At 28.8% G+C, this 13,706-nt stretch overlaps 1 protein-coding gene across 1 annotated transcript in view; it reads right to left on the minus strand.

Moving 5' to 3' along the window:
- Positions 1 to 558: 558 nt before the first annotated feature.
- Positions 559 to 13,706, minus strand: part of LOC106787692 (retinal homeobox protein Rx2) — a 36,918-nt gene continuing 23,770 nt past the window's right edge. The window contains exons 3-4 of the mRNA XM_014750266.1: positions 9,656 to 9,884; positions 559 to 1,130 (exon numbers count right to left, since the gene is read on the minus strand). Coding sequence (XP_014605752.1) covers positions 893 to 1,130; positions 9,656 to 9,884 — 467 coding nt within the window. The 3' untranslated portion in view covers positions 559 to 892. The remainder of the gene's footprint in view (positions 1,131 to 9,655; positions 9,885 to 13,706) is intronic.

Consider the following 13,706-nt stretch of genomic DNA (forward strand, 5'->3'; position numbering starts at 1 on the left):
TTTGTTTATATCCTTCTTTATTTCCTTTTATTTATTATTCTTTTTTTAATAATATCGAATAAGAGCCGATATAATGGTATCATTATAAAGTTAGGATCGTTACGGTATCGGATCATCAATTATTTTATCTGTAAATAGAATTTTTACATGAACAAAAAAGTAATTGAGTACAAATAAATACTCGACATTTTCTTGATCATTTTTTTGTAAATAATATTATCGCGAATTGTCTCACGAGAGATATAAATATATAGATATATAAATTAATAAGTTAAAAGCCGTAAAAAAAAAGGAATGTTTCTCATCGTATTATTATTCGTCACACATATTAATTATTATTCTTCGTCAAAAAGGTTCGTTTACCATTTGAAAAATGATAATAATGATTTTAACGAAAATTCACAATATATTCCATATAACAAGAGAGAGAGAAAGAGAGAGAATATAAAAAGTATATTATTCGAAATACAAAATTCGTAGGATAAATAAATATAAATACCTATCTCGTGATTTCGTAGAATCGTTTAAATTCAAAATGGCCGGACAAAAGAGAAAATAAATAACTCGATCGATAAAGTAGATTTCTGCGAATCAATTGGAAAGAAAGAAAACGAGCTTATAAAAAAAAAATACCAAAACAATTTGAATCATCGTCGTCGTTGTCGTTCATGGTGAAAAACCTTATCCGAATAATGTTATCTTTGTTTTTTCTGTATTTATAATATACTTCCCCATTAAAAAATTGTATCCCCGTTAATCGAACGAATGTAAGTTCGAAGAAGCTAATATAATCGTGGCGAGAAAGACGATAAGACGTAGTCATAGTTGTTGGTTGTTTGGTTGTTTAAGACCACCGGACGAGTGTCCCCCGATTCACTAGAATCGGCACGGTTCAGCAAATCGGTTCGGCAAGAGGCTGAGGAGGCCCATAAGGCGAGGCCCACTGGCCCACTGGATGTGCCAATGCTGTTGGTGGTTGTTGCCTGTCCAAACCAGGAACCGTATTACCACCTGGATGACTCGACACTGTTGTTGGGTAAGCTACTTTATTGAGAGCCTCTGCTTGCAGTGACAGCATCAATCGATTAGCTGCTTGTCTCTCCGCTTCCCTTTCTTCCGCTGTTTGTCTCCTGAAAATTAAATCATTACTAACGTCATTTTAAAACGAAATACATTTTATTTCTATTTGTAGGTATATACATATGGTATATATTTAACAAAATGTTTTTAACATATTGAATGTTTTACGCTAACATTGTTTATCTTATAATCAAACAAATACTAGTTTTTCAATTAATTTTTATATAATTATCTAATTTTGTATTATACATAATATTGTTTGTATTTTATTAGAAAAGTATCCTAACGTAGTATGACAAAAAGAATATCCAAAATTAAACGTTTAATGCGTTAGGTGTTTGATATTTTGATAGTGAAATAATTGTCTTGGATAGAATGAATGAAATGATACTATACTATAAATGATATTTATATCATAAATAAAAAGAATTATAATCGTATGATTAAATTTGACAATGGTGTTATATTATTATAATCGTTTGAGATCTTTTTAAGTATTTTGTGTGAGTGTTTTATATATTGGATGAAGTTGAATAGAAAGGATACAAACACGACGAAAAGAGGGGAAAGAGGGGAACGATCGTTGGTTGGTTAGTTGATTCGGCTAACAGGACACAAATGTAATAAAGTTAATTTGATTCGTTGCTACTGTCACTACACGCTCGTCTAGTTTACTCTCGAGGGTTATAACGAGGGTGGTGGTGGTGGTGTCTGTTTTCTAGCATTGGATCTATTAAGAAGCCACAAAATGGCCGGTTTGTTGGTAACTTCGACAGATCCCCTACATACAACACTACTATCAAGTATCTCTAAAGGGAACTTAGAAAAAAAAAGAAACAAATAACCCATCGTGTTTTTCCGTTTAATATATTATAATAAATGATATAAAATATTAAGATTTATTTGATTGGTCACACACACAGTATTTCGAATAAATATAACAATTATTTTATAATAAATATTCGATATACAATAAATGGATCAATGTTAATTCAATACATAAAATATTTCGATATTTTTAAATAAAATAATAATCTAATATATAAAATCAATTCTAATGCAACCCCTATTTGAAATAATGAATTAATTATTATTTATATTAGAACAACAACAACAAATATTAGGGTATATTAATTTATAAAATATTAATTGAAAATGTGTTGAATGATATCGATCATGATATAAATTATGATAATAAAAAGCGTATGCTTGTTAATTTATTATAGATTATTGATTTCAAATACCTGACCGGTTTTATCTGAAATGTTTTACAGTAACCTGCTGCCAAGAGAACAAAATACCAATCCATTTTGGCCAAGCAAGGATCCTTATCGGTAAGATCCGTCCTCCTCTTGTAGTTTCAAGAGAGTTACTGATAAAGGATCGCCAACAATTAAACTCGAAAGTTATCCCGTCCGGTAGGCGCCAGGTAAGAAGATAACGTAGCCAATCAGGGACCGAGTTGTACACGAGCCAAGAGAAAACACAGTCGTTCCATTAGAGTTAATCTCCGGTCTTTGGTAATTAAACGGTTTCGTTGTACCTTTGTTCTTATCCGAAGATGCCGATCCTATTTTCTTTTCTTTTTTTTTTTTACAAACCATATCATCTCTCATTCCCATTTTTTTTCACTTGATATTTCGCATAATCTAATTTAACGTTTGAAAAAACTTTTCCACCGTTAGATTTTCCAAACCTATCTCACCTTTCTTTTCTTTTACTTTTTTTTTTTTTCATCTTCCCGCGTCTTATTAGAGTTTGATAAATATTATTTAATATAACATAAAATAAATAAACTAAAATATTATATGTTATTATTCTTTTTCATATTTTTTTGTTATCGTATATAATTTTAATGCAATTTAAGATTAATTATAGAAAATAAGATTACCATTTTATCTATAATACAAATTAGATGAATATATATAAAGAAATAATTTCAAACAACAACCATATAGAAAACGAAATTTTGTTTACCACACACACACTTCGCATAGAAATTTCATAAATATAATATAATAAATATATAATAATAAATAATAAATATAATTTTAATGTAATTAAAGGTTAATTATAGAAAATAAGATTACCATTTTATCTATAATACAAATTAGATGAATATATATAAAGAAATAATTTCAAAAATAAAACAACCATATAGAAAACGAAATTTATTTTATCACACACACACTTCGCATAGAAATTCGATAAATATAATATCATAGAGAGAACAAAAAAAACCGGGTAATATTTTTCTTGGAATAATTTTCTCTTTTTTTTTTGAAATGATTCAAGTCCCTAAGATTCTTTTTTTTTTTTTCAAAGATTCTTGTTGCGAGATGCGTGCGTTAATCACTAAAGACCGGTGGCTCCTTGTCCTACCTGTCTTCTCGCATATTATAACGTGATTCTACCTAACCCGTGATCACAAATTATCTATCTATCTATCTCTCTCGCTTTTTTAATCCGACCTTTTTTTTTCTTTCTTTTTTTTTTTTTTCCTATAAGTCGTTATGTTTCGTTTCGTTTTTATTTAATATTTCTTTTAGTTCGTCTATACTCTGACACAACACACACTGTCCGTCGCATCCAACTTCCTGTGATCTTTTCCGATTAGTATAGACGAGAAGAAGTAACGAGATCCCCAAATTTCTTTTTCTCTCACGCGATGTCGTAATAATTGACTCTTATTTTCTATATAACGAATTTCTCATTTCGAGAAAGTCAATCCAATCCACTCACTTTTATTATCCTTCTGTTTTTCGAAACATATTCGAATAATATATTTATATATAAATCGAAATGATCATTTTATTGAAATTATTGAAAAAAAAAGATTCGAATAATAATTTATTCGTACAATAAAATATTCTACATTGAAGAACAAAATTTTTGTGTTATTTTTAATCGATATATAATAAGAAGATTAATGATACAAAGAGAAATTCAAGAAATGGCATAGAATACTTAATATATATTCAAAATGATTTGCATCAGGAAATGTAATCATTTTTTAATCGATAAGAATCTATATTAATCTTTCGCGTTGATTCGATTAATGTTCGTTAACGCGAATCATTATCTTATAAATAAATAAATAAATAAATAATATATAATCGAATTTAGAGAAAGAATGAGAGGATGACAGTTCGATATTAAATTTATTTATCGAATCTCATTTAAAATATTAATTAAATATCGACTCGTATAATTGGACACAAAAAAATACAAATAAAAATAAAAATAAATGTCGAACAAATTGATTAAAAAATTGTATATATAACTTATTATTATTATATATATATATTGAAAATTTTTATTAACGCATAACGTATTTCTATTAAACCATAGAGATGGGGTTTTATTATCAAATTGAAGATGAGTTGGGCTATGATTAACGCGAATTAGATCGTAGAGATCGGCAAATCCATTGCGGTTACGCCGTTGCACCAGTGACAGCTAACGCCTACGCCCGTGCAAGTAATTAACGCGGTTAGCAATTAATAATTGAGGGCGCCGTGCCGATTACATTTTGCAGCCCCCAACGTGTGTAGAAATGCCTGAGTGTGTTCAAACACAGAGACACAGACACAGACACTACTAACAAACTCGCCCCATTTGCTCTCATGATAATACAACCGTATTTTCCTGCAACCTGGGACGCATTATTCTCATTGTTACGGAAACATAGTTGAAACGCGATTTTCTCATTTGAAATTTTCACATTGAATAAATTTTCAAAAGTACTTCTTTTTTTTCTATTACTCATTTCTATTAAGTCATATCCAATTGTTATTATTGGTTGTTGTTATTGTTGTTCTTATATTATTATAAGAGATTAAATATGTATTTAGTATAATTTATTATATTATGTTATATTATTATTATGTAATATAGAATTTTAAATAATCATAATTATATTTATTTCAATTATTATAATATCTATATGAAAATTTTTATTTTAGATTTAAAAAGAAGAAGTAATATATTAAAATCATGAAATATATAAAACCAATAATCGTAAAATCCTTACCGACAATATCAAAACTCAGGAGATTAGTAATTTACCTTGGATAATAAAAACGACAGACAATTTGTTGAAATCGAAGAAATATTAAATAAAAACTTACGAACACATCCGCGACATTCGACCGCAAGATTTGTTCGAAAAAAGTATGACGACGAGATCTTTATTCTTTTGTATCTTCTTCTTAAAAAAAAAAACAAGAACAAAATAGAAATAAATCTATTAACGTTCCTTCGTCGATCATGCGTACGATCAACTTCCTTCTCCGTCGGAAATGACGTATTATCTTCTATCTAATGTTATTTACTTTATATTATATAATATCTCGATTAAATAAAAATCAATCTTCTTCCGTTTTGTCAAAAGTATTCGACGACGTGTTTAATTAAAATTTCGATTAATACATATGTAAAACAACACTCACAACGTATAATCAATATCTTTGAACACCACACATCAGGTAGAGATGATAAATAATCTTTTTTTAATACATCACACAGAGATCACAAGCAAAACTGGAATGGAAATCGTTTTGATTTCATCTTGTTTCTTATTCTAAGAATTAATCGTCGTATATACATACAAAACATGTTACATCCTCATATCATATATATGAACTAACACGTGAACAAAGTTTAAGAACTTGTCGTTCTAGTTATGATAACGAGTTGACGAGTATTTAAAAATAAAAAAAATAAAAAAAGGAATAAATAAATATATCTTTTTCGGATAAAGTAGTTTGACTTGTTTGTTAAGTTTGTATCAAAAAGCTTTCATTTAAACAGTGATCGTTTGACGCGCGTTTCGATCGATCGATTGAGAATGATCGATTGGTAACACTAATTTAACTTAGTTACTTTATCTTTATATTTTCTCTTTCTTATTTGTTCTTTTTTTTTCTAATACACATATTGAAAATAATTTTCTTTTCTTTCTATGATTTAATGAATATTCAAAAAATATTTCAGCACAAGGGATGAGTATATGTGTCGTTAAAAAATTATTTAATAAATTATTTAATTAAATATATTAAATGTTTAACTTATATATACAATTGAAAATGTGTATACATAGAGATAATATATTTGTTTTCAATGAAAATTTATATTTCAAATCAATTCTTTTGTAAATAATATCTCGAAACTACGAATAATAATATTTAACTAAGAGATATATTTGATTTTTTATATCGAGAGAGAAGAAACTATACGGAATATTATTACGGTCGATTGTCTTACGATCTCATAAAAAGAAAGAAAAAAAAAAAGAAAAAAAAAGGAAATCATCTATAAAATAATACCGTTATAAATATTATACGATATTACGATCTATAGTTAAAGATCTTTTTATAACCAACTGTGCTGTTATATTATTATCTCGAAACTATTGCTCCGTTTAAATATTGTGAAAATGATCTACTTCTCGATTTATAATAATATATTAACAAACTAAACAAAAACAAAAAAATATATATATATATATACGAAAAAAGGAGCAAATTATTAAGTAGAAAGAAAGAAAAATACTTCTGGTTAAAGATAAAAAAAAAAATCTTTATCTCAAAAAAAAAAAAACTAATCGTATTTATATATCGACTGAATGTGATCGGATAAATTATTCATAGATAATATATATATATATATCTATCTCATATTACATCGAAGAAGTTATAAATCATTTTCCGTGCTCGATCATCATCATCATCATCATCCCAATCGTAAGATGCGTGTGCTTTGGTGGTTTTCCATCGTGGTTTCAATGGATTTTCGCACGAACACTACGTTACATTACACACAGTACAGAAAATAAATTTGAAAACCGGTTATAAAAGAGAAAAAGAAAGATAGAGAAAATACGTGTGTTTCTTTTAACGTAGGCAGATAGTATACGATATCTATAGTATTCAATAGGTAATAGATACCATACATACATACATACATATATATATATATAACCGACAGGAACTTGGGTGATCGTGTTCCTGGAGTAGTTAGAGTAGGCGTGCTAGTATACAGAACTCGATGAATCTTTAAACATAGAGTCGAATCGAAGGTGTACCTAGTGAGTGAAATAGATAGATAGATGGATATAGTAATCGAGTAGGATAGAAATAGATATAAAGAGTAAGAGAAAGTAAGAGAGAAGGAGGGTGGAGGGTGGGTGGGGCAGGAGGGGGTGAGTAATACTAGGAGATATCGAAGTCCGATTTTCAAGCGTCAGGGATTCGAATCGTAGTCGTAGTCGTCGTTTGACAGTTTAAAAGCCAAGAAGTTTGTGTGTGCTGAGAGGGAAGAACCAACCGTCGGCTGTTGTTAGAAAGAGATATTGAAGAAGGGGAATGATAGTGGGAGGATTTGAAGAGAGAGAGAAAGATAGAAGAGGGTGAGTGGGTGGGTGGGTTGGGTTGGGTTTTTGCTGCACCCCTCTTCGAGTTGATGGAGAGACGGGGACGACTAGGTGGTTGGCAGTCAAAGCAGGGGGGTGGTAACGCTTCTACACTACTCCTCTTGCTGATGTTGCTAACACTGATATTGGAAAGTGTTAGTGGTGGTAATAGTAGTAGTAGTAATACTGCTTCTATATTCTCTTCTAGTGTTTTGGTGGTAGTAGTAATACTGGTGGTACTCTGATACTGTTGCTGCTGCTGCTGCTGGTGGTGATGGTGATGGTGGTGATGGTGGTGGTGGTAGATGAGAGAACGCGACGGGAGGGTGCGGACTACATTATGTACGGGACAAGGCTAAGCTGTTAGGTAGCTGAATTATTGAGACCGAGTTATCTCGTCTCTGCCTACAGTCATCTTGTTACTTTAAACGCAGCTGCTGCTCGCCTCCTCGGACTACCACCGAGACTTTGAACTCGATTCGTAACACGGATTCACCACCCTCTTCTGATGGTGGGGGTGGGGGTTGGGGAGGGAGGCACTGGAGAATGGGAGGAATACTTTCATTCTTTTCAAATTCTTTTTTTGTCTTCTTCTTCTTCTTTTAAATAACCAATCTTGTTTCTCTTACCTTTCATATATATAATATCTTAAATATATTTCTTTTCTATTATTTGTATTATTTTTAACACGAATTGACCGTACGAAAAATATATAATTATTAAAACATTTTGAATTATTTCTCGTTAAAAATATCTTCTTATCTCGATGAGAGTTAGTCTTTTCTTGAAGAATTTTATTTACGAACAAGAGTAAAAGAAGAAGAAACAAAAAAGGGCTACACGTATATCTACTCGACAGGTTAATTTTTCCAAAAAAAAAAAGAAGAAAAAGAAATTACTAATTCTTTCAAATACGTTGTCTCATTTTTTGTTATCATTCGAATTTCTCATCATCCTGTTTTATCGTACATACAGTTACACACACACGTATAAGCTTTTCGTAGAAGAGGTGAGAGGGTTGAGAGGGGGGGAGTTGGGAGGTCCAAAATGAGGTAGAAAGATCGGCATATACGAGTTTTAGAAATTCTCTGCCAGTTGGCAGGTGAGTTGTGGAAGAAAGGAGTGTAAAGAATAAGAAGTGATGCTGGTTCTGATGGTGATGGTGATGGTTCTGATGGTGATAGTGATGGTAGAGAATGTCGCCTTGCTCGTCTCGCCGTCGAGACGCCCCTGAGTTGTATTATCGAAAAACCGCGCCACGAACGGGGCCCCTTTTATCTAAATGACGTGTTTTCGTCCTTCCTTATCTTGAAGAGACTCCATACAGTTCGACTCCCAATGTACTCTTGTGAAAAGTATATATATATATATATATATATATATATATATATATATATATGTATGTATATATGTATGTATTTAAAAAAAAAAAAAGAGAAATGTAGATCTACCATTTCTTTCTCGCTTGAAATAAAACCGTTCGTTTTCGGTTGCTATTAAAATTCCTATAAAGATGGCACATCAAAGGGAAACACGGTTATTCCTTTTCTCAATTCTAACATTTCCATCGATATTTTATTTTATTCTTCTTTCGAATTTGACTAATGTAAAGTTAGTTATATTCAATTGTTTTATATTATATTAATATGTATTAATATTTTATCAAATGTTTTATTTATGATTACACGATCAGATTAATCGATACTATATTTATTTGTTTTACTTTAATGGATAATATAAATTTAATCGTGAAAAAAAAAATAATAATTTTTGGATTTATGTAAATAACGATATTGTTTTTGATTTAATTTAGATTTACAGAAAGTTGTTTTAATAATTATAAATATATGTTAAACAATACTAAACATACATACTTTCAATCAAATACTTGTATAAAAATCAATGTTTAATATTTGATTAATTTTAATATACATATACATATATATATATTCATTTATTGTTTTTAATAAAAATCGTTGTATTGTTTTCGTTGATAAGTAATGAAAAATAAAATGAAATGGTTGGAAAGATGTATGTAATGTTCAGGGATAGTGTATAAAATCGAATAAAAAGAAAAACAAAATGTATCTCACACACTGTGATGTAATAATAAATATATATAAAATAAAATTCAGAAAGAGAGAGAGAGAGAGAGGAACGTACCTCCATTTCGTCCGCCTATTTTGGAACCACGTTTTAACTTGAGCATCCGTCATCTTCAAGGACTTGGCTAATGCTGCTCTTTCAGCTGACGCGAGATACTTCTGTTTATGAAAACGTTTCTCCAATTCAGCGATCTGTATCCTTGTGAAGCTCGTTCTTGGTTTCTTTCTCTTTGGCGGGGTCCTGTTTTGATAGGGATGACCGATTCTTCTTGGAAATGCTCCAGCTACTGCTTTCGATGCAACAGAAATAAAAAAAAAAAAGAACATCGATAAGAACCCTTAAAGTGTTGTTTGTCTTTACATTGCATTTAGTTTTACGTATATTCATTAAAATAGAAATAAAATCTGAAAATTGAATCGAACAGTTCAATTCATTTATTTATTTTCTTAGAAACTAATCATTTTTTTTGAAAAATTAATTCAATGTTATTTCGTATGATATATAAAATATATCATATACTAAAAAGAAAATTAATTTCAATTAAATTCAAAATNTTATATTAATTTATAATATTCTATATTACTTCTATAAAAATGTATTTTTTTTTTTTTTAATAATTTTTGTATTAACAATCAAACGTGTTCGTTAATATATCATTTATTTCATTGGAAACAAAATCTTTTTCTTCTATTTAAATTTTATTATTAATTATAATTATATCTTATAAGAGAATATGAAATATCAATAATCGTAAACGATTATTATCAAGATACGTTCAAGTACGTGGAATCTGACATATTATATGTATTATATTTGCTAACAGGTGTACGCTTGATTTGCCGTAAATACATTAATAAAATAACCGTTAATCCGATATCGTTTGCACCAGTTCCATTACGCTATGGTAACATAAGAAATCGTTATAAAATGTACACAAGCAGGAATATCGAAAATAAAGTTTTTCTTTTATTTTTCTTTTTTCTTTTTTATCAGTGCACTTACATGGGAAAGTAACCGTGTAAATTGCAAGTAAGAAAACTCGTTTTGCTTACTCGTTATCGAAATGCCACCTATCCGAGGTAATTATCGCACGCACTATTATATCGAATATAGCCAATATATTATATGCATCAACTATGTATGATATCAGTTCCGCTTAGCACGAGATCCTGTTTATCTTCCTCTTTAAATAGTCCATCGAGTTAGTTAACAAAAAAAAGATACATATATATATATATATTTAATCTCGTTACACGAAGAGCACCAATTGCGAATAAATCCTTTGCGATTGAACCTATACGTATTTTTTTTTTTTTTATATTTCATATGATATGATTTATTTTTGAATTTTATTTTGTTTCTTTATTTTCTTATTGCTTTCCTTACTTTTGCTCTGTTCAAACAGTCTATCGATAAATCGATATCTAAACTATTAACGATTATTATAATACATTTTGGGTTTGAATAAATGAATAATACTTATTTGATTATATTTAAATATATCATATGTGTGTCTCATATAAATGTTATAATTATTAAATGAGATTGGTTATTAAATTGTATATACATAAAAAAAAATGAACAAGAAATGAGACAAATTATTTTTATTATTTATATTTTATAAATTTGTGTGACTATTGTTTCATATATATATGTGTGTATTTAATTATTGTATTAAGTTAGGAAAATATTGAACTTAACAAGTAAAGCATAGATGGATAGATGGATAGATATAGATAAAGATAAAGATAGAATAAAATATTCCGCAAAGGCTACGAAACCGCAAGAGTTAAGCCATCCGTTGAGTTCGAGTAGCACCTGACAATCATCGTCAGTAGTATCTTTAGTCACGTATTTACGAGGACAAAGATGTTCTTCACGAAGAGAACGATTTTGCGGTGGCCTTCCATGGTCTATTATTTTCTTTCTTCTTTCTGTTATGGTATCTCCGTCGAGTGTGCGATACTCGGATCTTTTTATTTTAAATCTCTACGAATATAAAACGAGAAAACTTGAAATAAAAATCGTTTTTCATTTTTTATTTTTTTTTCTTCTTCTTCTTCTACGGATTTATGCGTTACGTTAAACGGAAAATTTTTCTATTTTTTTAAACGCGACAAATTTTCTTATTCAACGCGTACGCGTATTGTTTCTTCTTCTTTGTTTTTTTCTATACAAATTCAAATTAAATATAATAATATTCCCCCCGCCTCCCCCCCCTCCTTAGATGTCAATGTTAATTAAATTATTTTGATTTTTTATACTCGCGAATATAAAATAAGATGAAATTCTTTTTTGTATTACAACATTATTTCTACAACGTAAGAATATTTTGATGTGCATAACAAAATATTCACAATGAAATAATATTTAAAAATGTTTATCTTTCTAATATATCATTAGAAAATTATTTCTTGCAATTAGAGATCTCAATTAAACGAAACGAAACTTATTAAAAGATGACGTTAACGTTAATCGTACGTAAAAAAAAAAAAAACAAAAAATATACTACTATGTCTATTTGTACTAATCAATTCGATTAGGAGGTAGGTGTTCGATATAGAAGTCAGATACTCGAATTAATACTTGAATACAAATAATGAGAAATTATCGTGTTAAGAATTTTCTAATAACACCCATGTGTGTGCCGAGATTATCCATTGAGAATATTTGATTTTATTTTGTCAATTTGATTTTAAATATCATTGCGTGACTCGAAGTAATATTAACTTCTCTATTAAAGTTCGAACAATATCTTTTTTTTTTTTCCCCCATAGAAAACGATTTTATATATACATATCTTTTTTTTTTTTTTTATTGACATATACATGCATAAATGTACTCACCTCATTATCGAGATCATTAAACAGCTTATCTTCGATAAGTGGTAATGGTACGCGAATGTTCGAATTTACTCACATTTAATTCTGATACAGATATACGTAACTATTCTTAATAATTAAACGATCATAATTGTACATCGTATCAATGTATAATTTTAACCCGTCTTAACGCAATATTTAAAATATTAACAAATTATTATATTAAAATAACACAACACACAAATATATATTGATTACAATATTTTATAAAATATTATATAATCAAAAACTATTTTTTTTTTTTAAATAATTTATAAATTGATGAAACAAAATCTCGAGTATGTGATCAATAACCAATCTTGATATCAATTAAAAAATACTAACATATTATTATAATTAATTATATAGAATAATATTGAAAAGTATTAAAAAAAATCGATCATATATAAAAATGAACAAAAGTATAGATAATAAAAAATATGTAAAAATAAAAGTATTGTACTTAAGTATACTGATCGAGTAACGACCTTCCTTGAAATCGTTGAATACAAAGAATCATTTAGTTGAACTTATATTTTAAGATACCTTTTATCTCTTTTCAACTCATACGTTTAATACGAGTACTCGATAAAAAGGAAATATATTTTCCTTCGGCACGAAGTCTCTCATTACTTCGATACTATTTTTTTTTTTCTTCTTTTTCTTTTTTGATCATCACGATCTTCTCGATCGCGTGCATCGAGTACCTTTTACAGCTTCACATAGTTGAACACTTCTAACCATAAGAGAGAAGTTACTATACGAAGATACGAATGTGTCTCCTCTTGAGACCGTTCAAATATGCTTCGTTATATGATACTTATATGTACACGTATAAAGTAAAACATATATATATATACAATATATATATATATATATATATATATATATATATATATACACACACATACACGATAACGACTTGCTCCAAAGCCAAAGTCACTTAGGCATGGGGGACAAGTTTCAGGTTCGNGCTTCGTTATATGATACTTATATGTACACGTATAAAGTAAAACATATATATATATACAATATATATATATATATATATATATATATATATATATACTAGTATTACTACAACTTTGTTAAGTAGGTACATATATTTCAAGATAGGCACGAGAAATAGACGATGTCTTTTCCAAAGAGTTCAGACTGGTCTAGACACTTTATGGGATACCATGATAAAATAATCTTTACAATATCGAAGATATTCATTTTGAAAAACGTTCATTTGCCGAAACTTT

This window comes from Polistes canadensis, unplaced genomic scaffold (genome assembly GCF_001313835.1).
Source record: "Polistes canadensis isolate GaletaPanama2010 unplaced genomic scaffold, ASM131383v1 scaffold_111, whole genome shotgun sequence".
In the NCBI taxonomy this organism is placed as follows: domain Eukaryota; kingdom Metazoa; phylum Arthropoda; class Insecta; order Hymenoptera; family Vespidae; genus Polistes; species Polistes canadensis.